Source organism: Salvelinus fontinalis, chromosome 26 (genome assembly GCF_029448725.1).
Source record: "Salvelinus fontinalis isolate EN_2023a chromosome 26, ASM2944872v1, whole genome shotgun sequence".
Taxonomy (NCBI): domain Eukaryota; kingdom Metazoa; phylum Chordata; class Actinopteri; order Salmoniformes; family Salmonidae; genus Salvelinus; species Salvelinus fontinalis.
In genome coordinates, this window is record NC_074690.1 from 46,250,649 (window position 1) to 46,269,763 (window position 19,115).

A 19,115-nucleotide genomic window follows, 5' to 3' on the forward strand; every position below is an offset into this window, starting at 1 on the left:
GCGGGGGGGGTGTCAGTCCCAGCCACCCAAAAAGTCATCCGTTTCTTTTCCACGTGTTAGAGATCAGTCCCCTGTCTGTCAGGACGAAAGGTCTGCCCTTCACATTTCAACTTACACTTGGAACACCGCAAGCATGGGGAAAGGGGTAAGTTCTCTTCACTTATTTATTCATCCATATAGAGGGCTATTTTCCTGTCCTTTATACCAGGGTTTGGGGTCAATTAAATTTCAATTCAGAAAGTAAACTGAAATTGAGGAAAATTTTGGAAAATTTAGGAAAATTGGAATTTGAGTTTCAGTTAACTTCCTGAATTGACTGAATTGAAAATGAATTGACCCCAACTCTGCTTTATACACACATACACAGTCCGTCATATGAATATATGTATGGTTGAGTTGGTGTCCATTTATTGTCTAATACCAACACTCATGTCTAGTGTTGTAAAATGCCTGTAACTTCCCAAAAATTTCTGGTTGGAAGATTCCGGATTTACTGCTTATTATTGTATGATTACAGGAATCTTTCATCCAGGAAATCTAGAAAACCTGGGCCTTTTGGGAAAGTTAACAGAATTTTACAACCCTAGACATGTCACATACAGCCACAGACATCATGGAAAATCTAAGCCGGTTTTCTAATAGCGTCTGCAGTGACGCCGGGCGCCAGTTCTACATGCTGTTGTGTTGAGGCATTTTGTTACCACATTGGATTGTAGGATTAGGGCCTAGATAACTAATACCATCAATATATTATCAAGATCTCTATTCACACATATTACAGAATTTCAGCTGTATAACCTGTTTCAATTCCAGCTGACTTTTGTTTTTAGAAGGTTTTGGTGATTATCTGTTATATCATACAGTAGAAGAAACCGGGGAAATTGCTAAGCCAGGCACATTTCCTGCACTCCACCAACACTCTACTCTCAAACTCTTTTTTGATTGCTTTTTCAATGTGTCGCTCTCTCACACACTCATTCTTTCGCTCTCTCTCTCTCTGTCGCTTTCACTCGTTCACGCGTTCTGCTGGGAAAGAGTGACAGCAGCAGATGATTTCCACGAAGCTGCATTCTTCAACAGCGACTGTTCCAATCTGAACAACACACTCACTAATGTCAACTCAGACTTTCCATCGCCATACTTTCACAAAGTAACCAACACACAAATGAACCAACACACAAAGCAACGATATCCTACTGTTACAGCTGATACATTAGTGAAATGTTAAAAAAAAAAATAATTATGAACACGAATATATAATATAAACAGGGATATACTTCCATAGGGATCCTATAACTCATTCTATATAGGATTTCTACCGCATGCTATATGCAATGCGTATGTATACTTCTCCCTCTGTATGTGGGAGGTTTGAGTTAAGGGCTTATGTTTGATGTGATAATCTCCTCATTCCTCAGAGTGGTGCCGAAAAGGGAGGAGGAAAGAAGAAGAAGAGGGAGAGGGACTTGGATGAGCTCAAGAAGGAGGTGTCCATGGTAAGAGCAACCGGCTGTCTGGGGCTGTGTGTCCCAAATGACACCCTATTACCTATGTAGTGTACAACTTTTGACCAGGTCCCATAGGGCTCTGGCCAATAATAGTGCACCAAATTAGTCTGGGTACCAAGGGTGCCATTTGGGACGCAGCCAGGCTGTCACATGTAAAGAACTCAGCGCAGTGTGTTTCATATTGAATAATGACCTTCAGGTTGTGGTTTATTTGAGTAACTCAGATTATTCTGTTCTTTCACAGGATGATCACAAGATATCATTAGACGATCTGGAAAGACGCTACACAGTCGACTTGGCTCGGGTAACACGCACGCACGCACGCACGCACGCACGCACGCACGCACGCACACACACACACACACACACACACACACACACACACACACACACACACACACACACACACACACACACACACACACACACACACACACAGCTGCCTTCCCTTCTGCTCTGCCGAGTCATTTTAATCTCCTAGCCCTGATCTAATCTCTACATAACTACTGCTTCCTGTCAGTGCTACACACATAAACCCCCCAACTGTTACTTTGGTCCATGTGGTCCAAGTTGAGTCCACAGGGTTCTCATCCCTGTCCCACATGGGAACCCCACATGATATCTCTATTACTGGTGTTCAGTGGTATTACAGTGAATATCAGTGAAGTAATATAGGTCCCATATGGGATGTCTGTCTATCTCATCTTTAATCCTACTGACTTTATCTCACACAGAACTAAAATGTTGTTTAGTCGCCATATTAGAAATGGCCACCAGGGGTTGATGTACAAAATCTGCAATGGTACTTTACTGGCACTATAATACTTCCCTTACATTTGTCATTTTAGTCATTTAGCAGACGCTCTTATCCAGAGCAATTAGGGTTAAGTGCCTTACTCAAGGGCACATCGACACATTTTTCACCTAGTCGGCTAGGGGATTCGCTCTTAACCACTAGGCTACCTGCCACCCTTCTTCAGACATGCCCGAGATGTGTGTGAAGTGTGGTGCCTCTATCACAAAAGGTAGAATCCCATGCTTTAGCTGCCCCACTACACACAACAACCAAAATGGCCGTAGAAATGGAAAACATGATTTTGTTGTTGTGAGTGTGACTGTCTGACTTGCCTAGTTAAATGAAGGTTAAATAAATAATAAACAAAGTCTCCGTAGTGATGGTCTGTCTGCTCGCTGACGGACAGTGATTGTCTAAGTGACTGTGGTACATGTTGTATAACGTGTTGTGTGTCTTGCAATGCATTATTTGTATGCCAGGAATGCCTGTAATGTTGCCAATATTGTCTTCCAGGGTTTGACCAATGCCAAGGCTCTGGAGGTGCTGGCCAGGGATGGGCCCAACGTGCTTACCCCCCCTCCCACCACGCCAGAGTGGGTGAAGTTCTGCCGTCAGCTGTTTGGGGGCTTCTCCTTGCTCCTCTGGATCGGTGCCATCCTCTGCTTCCTGGCCTACAGTATCCAAGTGGCCACTGAAGACGAGCCAGCCAATGACAATGTGAGAACCGCCTCAAGGCTAGGCTGTATAACATCTGTCATGTTCACTACACATTGACCAACCGGGTCCCAGATCTGTTTGTGCTGATTTCTTTTTATTTTATTAGGATCTCTTTTCGCCCACCAAGGGCTAGTCTTCCAAGAGTTTAAGAAATGCAAAAAACATAAAGAAATGTAGAAAAAGAAGAACAAAAACACAAAACACAGATCCACATTCCCATACCTTTGCATATTACGAGTTACACCTGCCAAGCCCCCAACCCTCACCCACCCACATACCTCATGTGCACATACTCATTTGAATTTAAATACAACATCACATATTATAATAACCTCTTAGACCCATTCTAGTTGTTCATTAATGTGCTTTGTGAATTCTTCTTCTAAAATAACAATTTGACAAGTTTTTAGAACTTCCTGGCAAAGAATTCCAGGGTTTTACTGCCCTGAAACTTAAAGCTATTTTCACTAGCTCTAAATTGGGTTTTGGTGGTCTATACGTGGTCTTGGTTCTGCTCCGTGTGTTACGAGAGTGTTTTGTCTATGACTATATCCAGTTTATCATATATAGTGGTTGGTCTTACAGAGTGGGGAATTCTATGAAAAAGGGTTAGTTAGCTATATTATTTTCTATCATTTCCTTGACAGTCAGCCATTTGAGTGCAGTATGTAATTCTATGGAGGGCCTCTCCTAACCACATTGCAGAAGCATTCTGGCTGTCTTATTTTGCGCTGTTTGCAGGCTCTTTAGGTCACCGACACTCGCATTACCCCAGACGACAGAGCAGTAGTTCATTTGACTATGGATGAGAGCTTGTGAGAGTTATTTTCGAATTAGCTACGGCATAAATTTCGCAATCCTTCTGAGCATACAGGAGGGTTCAATGATTTTGTTGCAGAGGTGATGACCAAGAGAGACTGTCTAGCGGTACACCTAACAGCCTAGTCTCTGAAACCTCTTCAAATGGGTGTCCCGCCAAATGTCATCTGTAAGGAGGGTCGTTTGTTACTTCTCTCCTTTGTACATATTAGCATTGTCTTGGTTTCTTTGTTTTTAAGCACTTATTTATTGTTTATTATTACTTATTTATTTGACATTTTGGTCATGTCAGCTTTAAGAGCCTCTTTCAGCTGCCCTACAGAATTGCATGATCCATTAACAGTTGTGTCGGCAGCAAACATGGTTGCATAGAGTTGCCCAGTTATTAGCTAACACTGTCTATCATCATCATCATCATCATCATCATCATCATCATCGCCAACCTGGTTGCAAACATACTACATACAACCACAAATAAAACAAGCATCAACATCACTTTCACTCACAATTATGTTGATATACTGTATGCCATATACTGTAGTGCAACACCAATAACATTCATCTGGTCATCTTGTTCTCTCTCTCTCTCTATCTCTATACAGCCCTCTTCCTCTCTCTTTCTCTACCTCCCTCTCTCTCTATCTCACTCCCTCTCTCCTCCCTCCCTCTCCCATAACAGTTGTACCTGGGAGTGGTTCTGTCAGCTGTGGTCATCATCACTGGCTGTTTCTCTTACTACCAAGAGGCCAAGAGCTCCCGCATCATGGACTCCTTCAAGAACATGGTTCCTCAGGTGAGCTGAGATGAGACAGCACAGTATATTGCTTTGTCGGCGTCCCAAATGGCACCCTATGAGATGGCCCTATTCCCTTTATAGTGCACAGTTGACCAGGGTCCTATTCCCTTTAAAGTGCACTACTTATTTATTTTTTATTGTACTTTTTACCCCTTTTTCTCTCCAATTTCATTATATCCAATTGGTAGTTACAGTCTTGTCCCATCACTGCAACTCCCGTACGGACTTGGGAGAGGCGAAGGTCGAGAGCCATGCGTCCTCCAAAACACGACCCCAAAACACTGCCCGCTTAACCTGGAAGCCAGCCGCACCAATGTATTGGAGGAAACACCATACAGCTGGTGACCACAAGGAGTCACTAGAGCGCGATGAGACAAGGTCATCCCAGCCGGCCAAACCCTCCCCTAACCCGGATGATGCTGGGCCAATTGTGCGCCGCCTCATGGGTCTCCCAGTCACGGCCTGGCTGCAGCACAGCCCAGGATCGAACCCGGATCTGTAATAACGTCTCTAGCACTGCGATGCAGTCCCTTAGACCGTTGCGCCACTCGGAAGGAAACTGCACTACTTTTGACCAAGCCCAGGGCCCTGGTAAAAGTAATGCACTACATAGGGAATAGTGTGCCATTTGGGACACAAGCTATGGCTTGGTCATCGTAACAGTGCGTGAAGGCTATAATAGGCTTAAATCCCCTTGGATATTCTTCGATTTCAAGTAATTTAATTTCCTTTGAGTGCCTCGAGTGGGCTTACACTGACTTGAGAGGCATAATAAGCTTATCCAACATAACACAACTAATAATTTGAGCCAACTTTGGATTTGCCAATGAACGTTTATCTGAAAAAAAGTTTCATTCTCCCCTTTCAAGCTCCCCCCTCTCTCTCTTTCATCTCTCCTCTCCCTTATCCATCCCTGGCAGCAAGCCCTGGTGATCAGGGAGGGAGAGAAAATGACAATCAATGCAGAGCTATTGGTGAGGGGAGACCTGGTGGAGATCAAAGGAGGAGACCGGATCCCTGCCGACCTCCGAGTTGTCTCCGCTGCTGGCTGCAAGGTGAGGAGAGACCAGGGAGTCCAAGGGTCACATCTGTCCAGGTGGATCACTTAGTTGCTGTCTCTCTCTCTGTCTTTCTATGTCTGTCTGTCTGTATTTACTTCTGTCCAACTGGATAACTTTCCTCTGTCTGTGTGTGAAGGTGGATAACTCTTCTCTGACTGGGGAGTCAGAGCCTCAGACACGCACAACAGAGTTCACCCATGAAAACCCCCTGGAGACGCGAAACATCGCCTTCTTCTCCACCAACTGTGTGGAGGGTCAGTGGGGACAAATCCTTTTCCTACCTTTTTATTCATTTATTTTGATTTTACAAGGGAGACCTGACCTATTTCTCCTCCCTCTATCTACCCCATTCCATCCACTCATCCATCTTCAATTAATGAATTGCTTCTCCCTCCCTCCCTCCCTCAGGCACAGCCCATGGTGTAGTAGTAGGTACCGGTGACCATACAGTGATGGGTCGTATTGCCACCCTGGCCTCGGGGCTGGAGACGGGCCAGACTCCCATCAACATGGAGATCGAGCACTTCATCCAGCTGATCACAGGCGTGGCTGTGTTCCTGGGGGTGTCCTTCTTCATCCTGGCCATCATCCTGGGCTACACCTGGCTGGAGGCTGTCATCTTCCTCATCGGCATCATCGTGGCCAATGTCCCAGAGGGCCTGCTGGCCACCGTCACTGTGAGTAAGCCTTGAATGTCCCAGTCCGATTGGCCCGTAGCGTAGGGGCAGTAGCCTATCTTGCGTGAGGCAGGTTGATGTGCTTGATGTTGAAGTACACCCCCTGGACAAGACGCTAGTCTGTCGCAGGGACTGTCACTGTGAGTCCGACTACTATTGTAGTTGGTGAGTGAAATAGCAGTGGGCTGGATTCAATCCCGTACTGGCAGTGGTACATTTATGTGTGCTAGAGGCAGCGGCTTAGAGCACTAGACACCCCAAGGCCACGGACTGGTATTGTGTATATGGGCCAAATTATAATTCTAAGTCTCCACACAAACCTCTTGCTAAATCTCATAATTTACACCAAAGTCTATGTGAGTCTGCTCTGTCGTAGGATTTTCCATCCACCTGTCCATCTTTGACCATTACTCTGTCGTTGCTCAAGTTTCAGGTTGTATTGTCACGTGTGCTACTACACTGAAATGCCTCTCTTGAAAACTCTTTCCCAACAATGCAATAATCAATACCAGTAGTCCTATATAATCAGGTAAAGTAGGACAAACATGAATGAGAAATAGAAATAAGAACATGAGAAAGTAATTTGAGCGATATACAGGAACAGTTCCAGGGTCAATGTACAGGGATACTGGAGTGGTACGGGTAGATATGTATAGGGGTAAGAGGACTCGGTAATGTCCATTTCCTCTCCTCAACCGCCCCTCTCTCTTTCTTTCTCCCTCCGTCCCACTCTCCCTCCCTCCCTCTGTCTCTCAGGTGTGTCTCACCCTCACTGCCAAGCGTATGGCCAAGAAGAACTGCCTGGTCAAGAATCTGGAAGCTGTGGAGACCCTGGGTTCTACCTCCACCATCTGTTCCGACAAGACAGGGACCCTGACCCAGAACCGCATGACCGTGGCCCACATGTGGTTTGACAACATGATCCATGAGGCCGACACTACGGAGGACCAGTCTGGTGAGACCACCCACAGGCGTCATCTGTCCCTTCTACACTCAGCCAGACCCGTTGAATTAGTTCGCTTCTCTGCTGTGTTAAATGAGCTTTGATGTAAGAATTTAGAATAGAGATACTAGAAAGGAATAGATACTATACTGTGTGCTATACAATATACTGAAAAAAGATACAAATTCAGCTCAGTCACATTGTCTATGGTTACAAAATTCGGGTATTTTCCCAATATTCCCAGGTTATCCAGAAATTCCGGTTGGAATATTCCCGGAATCAGGATGGAATATACAGTAAATCTGGGAATCTTCCAACTGGGAATTCTGTAAAAAATGAATCATCCCTCTAAGTCTGAAGGATCTCCTGTGTTCCTTCAGGTGCCACCTTTGACAAGAGCTCAGCTACATGGCACTCTCTGTCTCACGTGGCTGGACTTTGCAACCGCGCTGAGTTCAAAGCTGGGCAGGAAAGCTTCCCCATCCTCAAGGTAGGGAATGGCCACTATACACCCATACTGGTGGGGGTTGATGAGGGGAGGATGGCTTATAGTAATGACTGGAATGGAATGGTTGATACAGTAAGAGTCCGTCGTCCGATTTAAAGTACCCCAATGACCCATACGACAAAGTGTAATTTAGACACACCTGGCAACATTGAATCTAACAACACAAAACCCATTCCACCAAAATATTACAATAGCAATATTACAATATTATAGTTTACTATCTAATACTACAGTACTTACTATATAGTTCTATAGTATACTGTAGAATAGTATACTGCATACTGTAGTATCCCTCGATCATGTGTAGTACTTAATATAGAATGTTGTAGTATACTGTAGAATACTGTAGTAAATACTGCAGTAATGTCCGCAAAAACACTACAGTCTGTAAAAACACGACACTTTTCTAAACTATAGTAAATACTACAGTATTTAATTTGCATAAACCATGTCCATTGCCCTCCCCCATATCACAATTTGTGCCACCCATAAGTGAGAAATCTACATGCCAAATATAACCATATATTGTGCTCCCTACACGTTACAGAAAAGAGCAGAAGCTCTGAACTCTCCGTTCAGACCCCAGCCCTACCTACTTACAGGCTATGGAAAATGTGTATTTCTACAGTAGGTGTTCTGAAGGAGAAGCCCCAACTTCTATGTCAAAGATAATAAAACATTATAGTAAATGCTAAAGTAATTCCCACAAAAACACTACAGTAAATAATACAGTATACTACAATCTGCAAAACACTACATTAATTACTATAGGATATACTACAGTTTTCTTTTACTACAGTATTTATACTATAGTTAACTGTAAATACTACAGCATACTACAGTAAATACCACATTAAAGTCTGCAAAAACACGACAGTGAACACTATAGTATTTATACCATTGTATGCTATAGTATTTTTCATGTGGGTAGTCACATACTAAACCAATTTTCAGGCAGCAACCCATTCTGACAATGTGAATAGACCGTCTCCTGCTGACTGCTTGATGTTGTGTTGTTTTGTAGAGGGACACTGCTGGCGACGCTTCAGAGTCTGCTCTGTTGAAATGTATCGAGCTCTCCTGTGGGTGTGTCCGCTCCATGAGAAACAGAAACCCCAAGGTGGGCGAGATTCCCTTCAACTCGACCAACAAGTACCAGGTATACAATTACCCCTTCAACGTGGACATTCACAACACAAAACATACAGCATAGACACAACTGCATAAACAAGAACAAGTCATTGTGGTACAAACAGAATTACAGCCCCATCCATAATTCAGAAGTCTTTTGAACCACCAGAACCATTAAAAACGTCAATGACAAAAGAGTAAAACATGTATATACTTTTATCTTCTCCCCACCTTCTGAAAGCTTTCCATTCATGAACATGAAGACAATGGAAATGGCCACCTACTCGTTATGAAGGGAGCACCTGAGAGAATATTGGACAGGTATTTATTTACATCAAAACGGTGTCTCCTTCAATAGGTAAATACGACAGAGTCACATAAGCCATTATGCCAAAAGTACGTAGCCGTGCCCTCTAAATACACAGCTCACTGATTGACCGCAAAAGGTAAATAAATCCTATGTGTTTGTACACCTCTTAGGTGTAGCACCATCATGATCCAAGGTCAGGAGGTTCCAATGGATGCCAACTGGAACGAAGCTTTCCAGAGTGCCTACATGGAGCTGGGAGGGCTAGGAGAGAGAGTTCTAGGTACGTACAGTATATAGAGTGCCATTTGAGACTCAACTATCCCCAGACCACACATGCCACCCTGGCCGTTGTCTGTGCCCTTCCTTTATGTGTCCCCTCTCAATCTGTATCTCCCGATCTGTTCCCTTACATCTTTCCCGTCATAGAAACTCGACGAAATACAAAAAGCAGATTTGAACCTTGATGTCTTAAAAAAAAGTATCAGTCTGTTGTCTCTCTATCCCTCAGGGTTCTGTCACTTGTCACTGTCTCCGGCCCAGTTCCCTCGGGGGTTCACCTTCGACTGTGAAGATGTGAACTTCCCTACGGAAGGACTGTGTTTCGTGGGCCTCATGTCCATGATTGACCCTCCCCGCGCTGCCGTGCCCGATGCTGTGGGGAAGTGCCGCTCTGCTGGGATCAAGGTGAGTGGGGTCATCAACCAAGAAAGGTCGCAAAATTCCAGTAACTTTCCCAAAATTCACAGGTTTTCCAGGAATCCCGGTACATTCCTGGAATAAGCAGGAAATCTGGGAATCCTTTTACCGTGATTTCTGGAAAACCTGTGAATTTTGGGAAAGTTACTGGAATTTTGCGACCCTACAACCAATTAACCAATCAGCCAACACATCCAAACTTGTCTCATTAGGCCCAATCAGAATGATAGGTTAACACATACATGGACATGATAAATGAGAAAAACAGAAAGCAAAAAAGATGGCAAAGTGTATAAGTTAGCACAGGCAAGAATGTCATAAATGAGCAGATTGTTGTATGTGGTGACAGGTAACGATGACATATGGTGTGCTTATAGTTGTGATGATGTGCTATTAGGTTATCATGGTGACAGGCGACCATCCAATCACTGCTAAAGCCATCGCTAAAGGTGTGGGCATCATCTCCGAGGGCAACGAGACTGTGGAGGACATCGCTGAAAGACTGAATATTCCACTAAGCCAAGTCAACCCCAGGTGTGTGTGTGCGCATGTGTGCCTGTGTGTGTGCATCTGTGTGTGAGCGGTCGCGTGTGTGTGTGTGTGTGTATTTGTGTTGTTTCTCACTGTCGGCTTGTACCTGTATCTCGCTCCCAGGGATGCCAAGGCCTGTGTGGTGCACGGGGGGGACCTGAAGGACATGAGCGCAGAATACTTGGATGACCTGCTCAGGAACCACACTGAGATAGTGTTCGCCCGCACCTCACCGCAGCAGAAACTCATCATCGTAGAGGGCTGCCAGAGAACGGTGAAAGGACGTCTGTGCATGTGTGCATGCGTGAACGCTAGCGTGTGTATTTATGTGTGCGTGTGTGTGTTTGAGTCACTCTATAATTAAAGCATGGTTTGGAGTTAGGAATTCTGAATCTATTCTTCTGTTCAGAGTTTGATATTGGGGGGCTATTATTCTATAGAAAAGTTTTTGATGGGAAAATGGCTCCAAGATTGACAGAGGTGAAAGAACATGAAAACGCTGCATTTATCTCCAATTCACAGCTGTTATTCAACAAAAATGTTTCTTATTTCATGATCCTTTGTTCTCTTCTTCTAGGGGGCAATTGTTGCGGTTACTGGGGACGGAGTGAACGACTCACCTGCCCTGAAGAAGGCTGATATCGGGGTTGCCATGGGGATCGCTGGGTCTGACGTCTCCAAGCAGGCTGCCGACATGATCCTCCTGGACGACAACTTCGCCTCTATCGTCACAGGAGTGGAGGAAGGTAAGGAAGAAAGAGGAAGAGAGAAGAAAAAAAAGAAAGTGGGAAAAAAAATGGAAATTCTGTGAGTCAATCAATTGATCTGTTCTTCTTCAATCCCAAACAGGCCGTCTGATCTTTGATAATTTGAAAAAGTCCATTGCCTACACTCTGACCAGTAACATTCCAGAGATCAGCCCCTTCCTCCTCTTCATCATTGCCAGTATTCCCCTGCCCCTGGGCACGGTCACCATCCTCTGTATCGACCTGGGAACTGACATGGTGAGCACCTGCCATGTTGACTGGAAAAGGAAAACCCGCACTGAAACAGTCTTAGGGGTGGTTTCCCGGACACAGATGAATCCTTAGTCCTGGACTAAAAAGCAATGTAGAATCTCAATTGAAAGGGCTTTTTAGTTCAGGATTAGTTGTACTGCTGGTTGTGACTGTGAGTGTCAAGGAGTATAGATATGATGAGTCGACATGGCCAGTCATAGAAGTAAGAATTGACATGCTAGCCTCAATAGTTCATCATCAAAAGTCTTTGGGCGCAGGGTTTAAAAGGCATAGAAACTGTGAAAGTAAAACCCACACTCACTGAAATAGTTGTAATGTTATTTAGCAGAAGAGATCAAACAAACTGACTGCCGAAGAACAATACAACTCTTTCAGCAAATTCTCGATTCTATGACTGGCCATGTTGACTCATCATATCTCTACTACTTGACACTCAGAGTCACAACCAGCCATTCTCTTAGCTTGATCATACACTATTTTACAATCTGTTACTCATCCCTGCCCTGCCCTGCGTCAGGATGAAAGCTGCTAAATCCACTAAAGCAAACTGGATTTGAATCCACTCTGCTGTGTGGATTCTGGTCTCACAATGGGCTAAGTCCATTTCCCACCTTAACTCACTCACATTGGCCTGTTGTTGCCTTACTGGCACGGTTGGGTAGGTTACTTTCTAAATGTAATCCATTACAGTTACTAGTTACATGTCCAAAATTGTAATCAGCAATGTAACTTTTAGATGACCCTAACTCAGTAACGTAATCTGATTACGTTCAGTTACTTTTAGATTACTTTCTCCATAAGAAGCATCAGAGGAAGACAAAAATGTATGTTACCAATTGAGCGACATCTATTGCAGGATAAATCAATGTTAAAGTTTACATAGCTGACCATATATGGATGTAACATTTTACTTTATGGGTTGGTTATGTAGGCTTCTTCTAACCCATCGCTCTCTACTACATATAATAATACGATTAAATTATATCTTTACATTAAAAACCAAAGCCTATCAGAATTCCAGTCATTCCAATAAATGTTATACAACTTGATCTTCAAGAATGGACTTGGAAGGACTTGGAAATATGGAAGTATAGATTAGACAAATTGTTTTACCTGAGCATGACCCCAAAACTAAGGACTTATTAGCCAGCCCTACTCTGTTGTTTAGGATTTTTCTGTCATAGAGGACTGATTGGACTCATTGATTCGAGTTGAAAAATCAATGCTGCGCTCATGGAATGGCATGCTTTGACCACTACTGAAAAGTGCTATTTACATCTGAAAAAATGAATGCCATATGCTGCATTTGCTATAGGCCTATTGTTTACCTTTTAGTTGTTGACACTTTGATTTCTTGGTTATGTTACTGTTACCAAGTCCAGCACGGGCTAGCCCACACCAAGTCCAGCACGGGCTAGCCCACACCAAGTCCAGCACGGGCTAGCCCACACCAAGTCCAGCACGGGCTAGCCCACACCAAGTCCCGCACGGGCTAGCCCACACCAAGTCCCGCACGGGCTAGCCCACACCAAGTCCAGCACGAGCTAGCCCACACCAAGTCCAGCACGGACTAGCCCACACCAAGTCCAGCTAGAGGCGGTGCTCATTCAAATATTTGGGGGGCGTGGTTTGCACATAGTTATTGTGGTGCAACCGTTACTGAGTGCCACTCCAGTTTAAGGGTTCGGTTGTGTGATGCCCAAATATTGGTGATCTTGTACAATGCCAATGATGACCTGTGTAAAAATACTTAAATATGTCACATATGAGAAACGTAATAGTTTTTCTTGTCTTTCTGATGCAATGTATCACATTTCCTAAATACCCGTAAGGCTTGTAAATGATGCACTTTATGCACTGAATTGAAAGTGTCACGAATAAATAATAAATAAATAAAGTCTTATTAAATAGCAAAGGTGCATCGGCCCATTATGGGCAGCCTCACGGGGAAAATATTTTAGCCCTCATTGGGCTAAAATCGTGTCAATGTGGGCTTGTTTACTAGGTGTAGCTTTATCACATTGTTCTGTCTGTCATACATTCTCTCACACTCATCTCTCTCTCTCTCTCTCCCCGTCTCTTTCTCTCCCTCTCTCCTCTCCCTTCTCTGTCTGGGTCCAGGTTCCTGCTATCTCATTGGCCTACGAGACAGCTGAGAGTGACATAATGAAGCGTCAGCCCCGGTGCCCAAAGACGGACAAGCTGGTGAACGACAGACTGATCAGCATGGCCTACGGACAGATAGGTTAGAATACCTCCTCCACTTGCAAGCTCATCCGTGGGTCTGTGTCCCAAACGGCACCCTATCATGGGCCCTGGTCAAAATTAGTGCACTAGATAGTGAATAGGGTGCAATTTGAGACATGCAGATTGCCTTTTTACCCTCTGTTATTCATTGCAGTTATTGAAAGTTACCCTGAGTGTACAAAACATTAGGAACACCTTCGTAATATCGAGTTGCTCCCCCTTTTGCCCTGAGAACAGCCTCAATTCATCAGGGCATGGACTCTACAAGGTGGCGAACGCATTCCACAGGGATGCTGGCCCATGTTGACTCCAATGCTTCCCACAGTTGTGTCAAGTTGGCTGGATGTCCTTTGGGTGGTGGACCATTCTTGATACACACAGGAAACTGTTGAGTGTGAAAATCCCAGCAGCGTTGCAGTTCCTGATACACTCAAACCGGTGCGCCTGGCACATACTACCATACCCTGTTCAAAGGCACTTAAACCTTTTGTCTTGCCCATTCACCCTCTGAATGGCACACATACACAATCTCAATTGTCTCAAGGCTTAAAAATCCTTCGTTAATCTGTCTTCTCCCCTTCATCTACGCTGATTGAGGTGGATTTAACAAGTGACATCAATAAAGGATCATAGCTTTCACCTGGATTCACCTGGTCAGTCTATGCCCTGTTTTGTACACTCAGTGTATATTGTGCTGATGGACTTGTATCTCTCTCTCTCCAGGTATGATCCAGGCCATAGCAGGTTTCTTCACCTACTTTGTGATCCTGGCTGAGAATGGTTTCTGGCCAGGGACCCTCCTTGGCATCCGTCTGAACTGGGATGACCGTGCTAACAACGAGGTGGAAGACAGCTATGGGCAGCAGTGGGTGAGAATGAGAGGGTTTAACACGAATAACACATACAGATTGAAGCGAATGGTTAAAGGTTCATGCAGCCGGTAGCTATATTTTACGCAGAGCCACCACACCTTACTACAACAGTTAAAAAAAATAAAAAAAATAAAAAGTTAACTTGCACAACTTGACGTACTACCAGGTGCATGGAGAAAGATTTGTGGTCACGGTGGAAAAAGGAAAAACTCCAGCACCCCGGTAATTTGGATGCTTCCAACAATTGAATGGATCTAAATTGTTGGAAGCATCAAAATGACCTGTGCGCTGGAGTTTGTCTTTTTCTTGACTACGACAGGTTTAAGACGTGTAAGACGTGTTTCTGTTCGCAGACCTATGAGCAGCGAAAGATAATTGAGTTCACCTGTCATACCTCGTTCTTCGCGAGCATCGTGGTGGTGCAATGGGCTGATCTGGTTATCTGCAAGACCAGGAGGAACTCTGTCTTCCAGCAGGGCATGAAGTAAGTGGAAAAGGACGCATCTCAAATGACAACCTAACCCCCCCCGTATAATGCACTACTTTTGACCGGGGCCCAAGTGGCTCTGGTCAAAAGTAGTGTACTGTATAGGTAGTAGGGTGCCATTTGGGACACACCCAATGAAAGAGAGGATGTTTTACTTTGTATAAGTAGTAGGCCTATGGATATGGTAATTGTTTCAAAAGTGGTCCCCTTTTCTTGTCGTACTCTTTCCTGTATTCACCTCTCCCATCCCCATTTCCTTAACAGGAATCGTATCCTGATCTTTGGCCTGTTTGCTGAGACTGCTCTGGCTGCCTTCCTGTCCTACTGCCCAGGAATGGACATCGCCCTCCGCATGTACCCCTTGAAGTCAGTACTAGACAACATATTCTCCAACCTACCCTAAAAACAATGACATCCTATACCCAACACCCCCGTTTTTCATTCTACCCCAAAACTACTATGTCCCTCACGCACCTTTCTCATATCACACTTTCTCACAGACATGGATTTTTACAATGTACCACACACGTCTCCACGCTATAATCCCCAGCCTCAACACCTCCAAAACATGTCCCACAAATGTTTTAGTTACACCCTCATCACATCCTCGTATCACCCCAATAATTCGGAGGGTGAATCTGCATGGATTTTCAACCTGGACTTCTTACAATATGTTATGAATTGCAATTTGTACAATATGTTACCAATTCCAATTTCTTGTGGCTAATGTTAGCTAGGTGGTTAACGTTAGCTAGGTGTTATGGTAAGGGTTTAAGGTTAATTTTAAGGTTAGGAGTTAGGTTAAAGGGTTAAGGTTAGGGTTTTGGGAAGGGTTAGCTAACATGCTAAGTAATTGCAAAGTATCTAAAAAGTAGTAAGTAGTTGCAAAGTTTATATAATGCTAAAATTGTCCTGGATTTGCATTTACTATGTTACGTCTAGTCTATGAGACCAGGCTGGATTTTACAATGAACTACACCAACCACCTTTCCCTTGTTTCGCTGACTCTCTCTCTCTCTCACTCTTTCCCGCTCCTTCAGGGTCTCCTGGTGGTTCTGTGCCCTCCCCTACAGTGTCCTCATCTTCATCTATGATGAGATCCGCAAGCTCATCATCAGGAGGTGTCCTGGAGGTGGGTGACATAGAGTGACACAGAGGTGATAAAAAAGCAGTGGTGTAAAGTACTTAAGTAAAAAATACTTTAAAGTACTACATTTTTGGGGGTATCTGTACTTTGCTTTACTATTTATATTTCTGACAACTTTTACTTTTACTTCACTACATTCCTATTGAAATTAAACTACTTTTTACTCCATACAATTTCCCTGGCACTCAAAGTACTCGTTACATTTTGAAAGCTTAGCAGGACAGGAAAATAGTCCAATTCATGCACTTATCAAGAGAACCTCCCTGGTCATCCCTACTGCCGCTGATCTGGCAGACTCACGAAACACACATGCTTCATTTGTAAATGATGTCTGAGTGTGCCCTTGGCTATCCGTAAATACATAAAAAAAGAAAATGGTGCCGTCTGGTTTGCTTAATATAAGGAATTTGAAATGATTTATACCTTATCTTTTGATATTTAAGTACATTTGACCGATTACTTTTAATTTGTATACTTAAAACCAAATACCTTGAGACTTTTACTAAAGTAGTATTTTACTGGGTGATTTTCACTTTAGCTTGAATAATTTTTTATTAAGGTATCTTTTACTCAAGTATGACAATTGGGTAATTTTTCCACCACTGATTCAAAAATACTTAGCGTGACATAGAATATGTGACACAGAAGATGCTGGTTGTCTGTCACTGAGACAAAAATATTCCAAAAAAGTTCATTTATCGTGACAGTTAATCGCTCATGTTAATTAGTCATGTTAATAATCAGATTGATGTGCTGGGGATCAGTGAGTCACTGAGTTAAAAAGGCCTGTTCATATTGAAACACAGACGAAGAGATAATGGGACATAATGACGTTGTCTAATTAAGTCATAATCCGTGTCTGACTGTTCTTTTTCTTTCTGTTTTATAGGTTGGGTGGAACAGGAGACTTATTATTAACATTCAGAAAAGTATTATTGTGAGTTTGAATTTCTGTCAGTCTGTGTTAATGAAAGGGGAAAGGGGATATCTAATCAGTTGTACAACTGAATGCATTCAACTGAAATGTGTCTTCTGCATTTAACCCAACCCCTCTGAATGAGTGAGTATATTTGTGTATGCAAGGTCTAGCTAAGCAAAGAACATAGCTTTTGTGTGCACAACAAAAATACCTTTCACATTGAATTTTGTCTTTGAAAGTGATTAACAATGTTTTTTTTAAATAAGCCTAAATTACCACTGTAAATCCTGCTAGTGTGTGTTTGTTTGTCTGCCAGGCAATTTGTGTATTATTGCATGGATCAGTTTATCAGTACACAATTCTGGTTATCATAGAGAATTCTGCTGCAAATAGACTTGTAATTGTGATTTGACATTTCTGAGTTTTCCAGGTGACAATTATTGTACTAGAATGATTTTCCAAAACCCAAATGGCAACCTAACAAAATGTTTCAACATGCCTGTACCATACTAATGCACCCTGAATATTTTTTTCTTCACCAATAAAAATAATAATAATCAGGGCTGAAGGCTACCCATCCCTAATGGGACCCTATTCTCTACATAATACAGTTCTTTCACCAGAGTCATATGGGCCCTGGTCAAAAGTAGTGCAGTATGGAATAGGGCGCCATTTGGGTAGGGCGCCATTTGGGATAACATTGTTGTGAAAAATACATTGCTCTGAAAATCTCGATATAAGAAATAAAGTGAATCTGCACAAAGCAGTTGTTGTTTGCTTTTGTATTACTCCATCACGCGTGCACTTCTAATGTAACGTTGGCAGCAGCCAAGGGGCTTGAATTTTTGTATTTTCTTTGCTGAACAGGTGGGGCTCAGAACACCTGCCCTGAATGACGGGTCGCCACTGAGCCTACACCGCATATCAAACAAGCAAGACACAAACAGGCAGTCAATAGCGAGTTAATGTTATTTTTTCATCATCATTGGCTAAACGGGAGCCACGACTGCTGGCTATATGGCTGCATAACTATAATGATTACATCGTCACACAAAACGCTAATTGTTTGCCCCAATGCAATGCTTGTGCTACGGCAATATATGTTACAACAGCTAGAGAATGTTGTAGCCTTCATATATATTTTTTGGAACGTTCGTTCAAATCGCAGATGTTCAGAAATACGAGATCTAAATCATCATATCGATCAAATTGGTTGAGGGTCCAGAAGAGGGAGAGAAACGTAGGTGTGTGTGCAGAAGTTATTCGGATCTGATTTGAGAAATACGTCTCCAGAGGCGGGGTGGGGGCGAAAACTCCGTATTCGTAGCCTCTGCCTTTAAATGTATAGCCGTTGATTCTTGAAGTATATAATTTAGAAATGCCTCATGATCTTAATTCAACTGTCGTACCCCATCAGAACCCAAAATATAAGATTGTTTTACTCAAATGTTTGTGCACAATGTAAACACACTGTATAGCCTCAAAACATGGTTAAAACGATCATTTTGATATCATGGATGGTCAGTCCTTGCAACTGTCTATGAATTTGAGAGTGGTTACATTTCAACACGGCCATTCCTCAGCTTTTCTTCTCCAAAACTCAGGTGGGCTGACAGCTTTGTTATTGTGTAAATGATAGATTCTAGCTTTTAAACCGTTTTACTGTAAATAATTGTTACATTAGGCCTACCCTTCAACATTACCTTCTCAAAATGGCAGTACAGACCCGCCCCGGGGACACACTTTTCACACCACTTCGATTCAGCTACGACCGGAAGTGATTTTCGTAGCAGGTTATGAGAGCATTTCCCCTAACACTAACCCTTTTCCTAACCTTAACGTCAGTCTCCTAACCTGCTACATTAATTCTCCTAATCACTGCGTAAATTCTCCTAACCTGCTACGAAAAAGTCACTTCCAGCCATAGCATA

At 43.3% G+C, this 19,115-nt stretch overlaps 1 protein-coding gene across 1 annotated transcript; it reads left to right on the forward strand.

Moving 5' to 3' along the window:
• The first annotated feature begins 23 nt into the window (after positions 1-23).
• Positions 24-17,947, forward strand: LOC129824459 (sodium/potassium-transporting ATPase subunit alpha-2-like). The gene is made up of 24 exons (XM_055884147.1): positions 24-145; positions 1,419-1,496; positions 1,753-1,812; positions 2,818-3,021; positions 4,520-4,633; positions 5,557-5,691; positions 5,834-5,951; positions 6,106-6,374; positions 7,131-7,329; positions 7,698-7,807; positions 8,850-8,984; positions 9,198-9,277; positions 9,437-9,546; positions 9,775-9,950; positions 10,360-10,496; positions 10,617-10,767; positions 11,071-11,239; positions 11,343-11,497; positions 13,634-13,757; positions 14,483-14,628; positions 14,985-15,115; positions 15,383-15,484; positions 16,159-16,250; positions 17,155-17,947. Exons 1-24 carry the CDS (start codon positions 134-136, stop codon positions 17,181-17,183), a joined length of 3,036 nt encoding a protein of 1,011 aa, XP_055740122.1. The 5' UTR covers positions 24-133; the 3' UTR covers positions 17,184-17,947.
• The last annotated feature ends 1,168 nt before the right edge of the window (positions 17,948-19,115 follow it).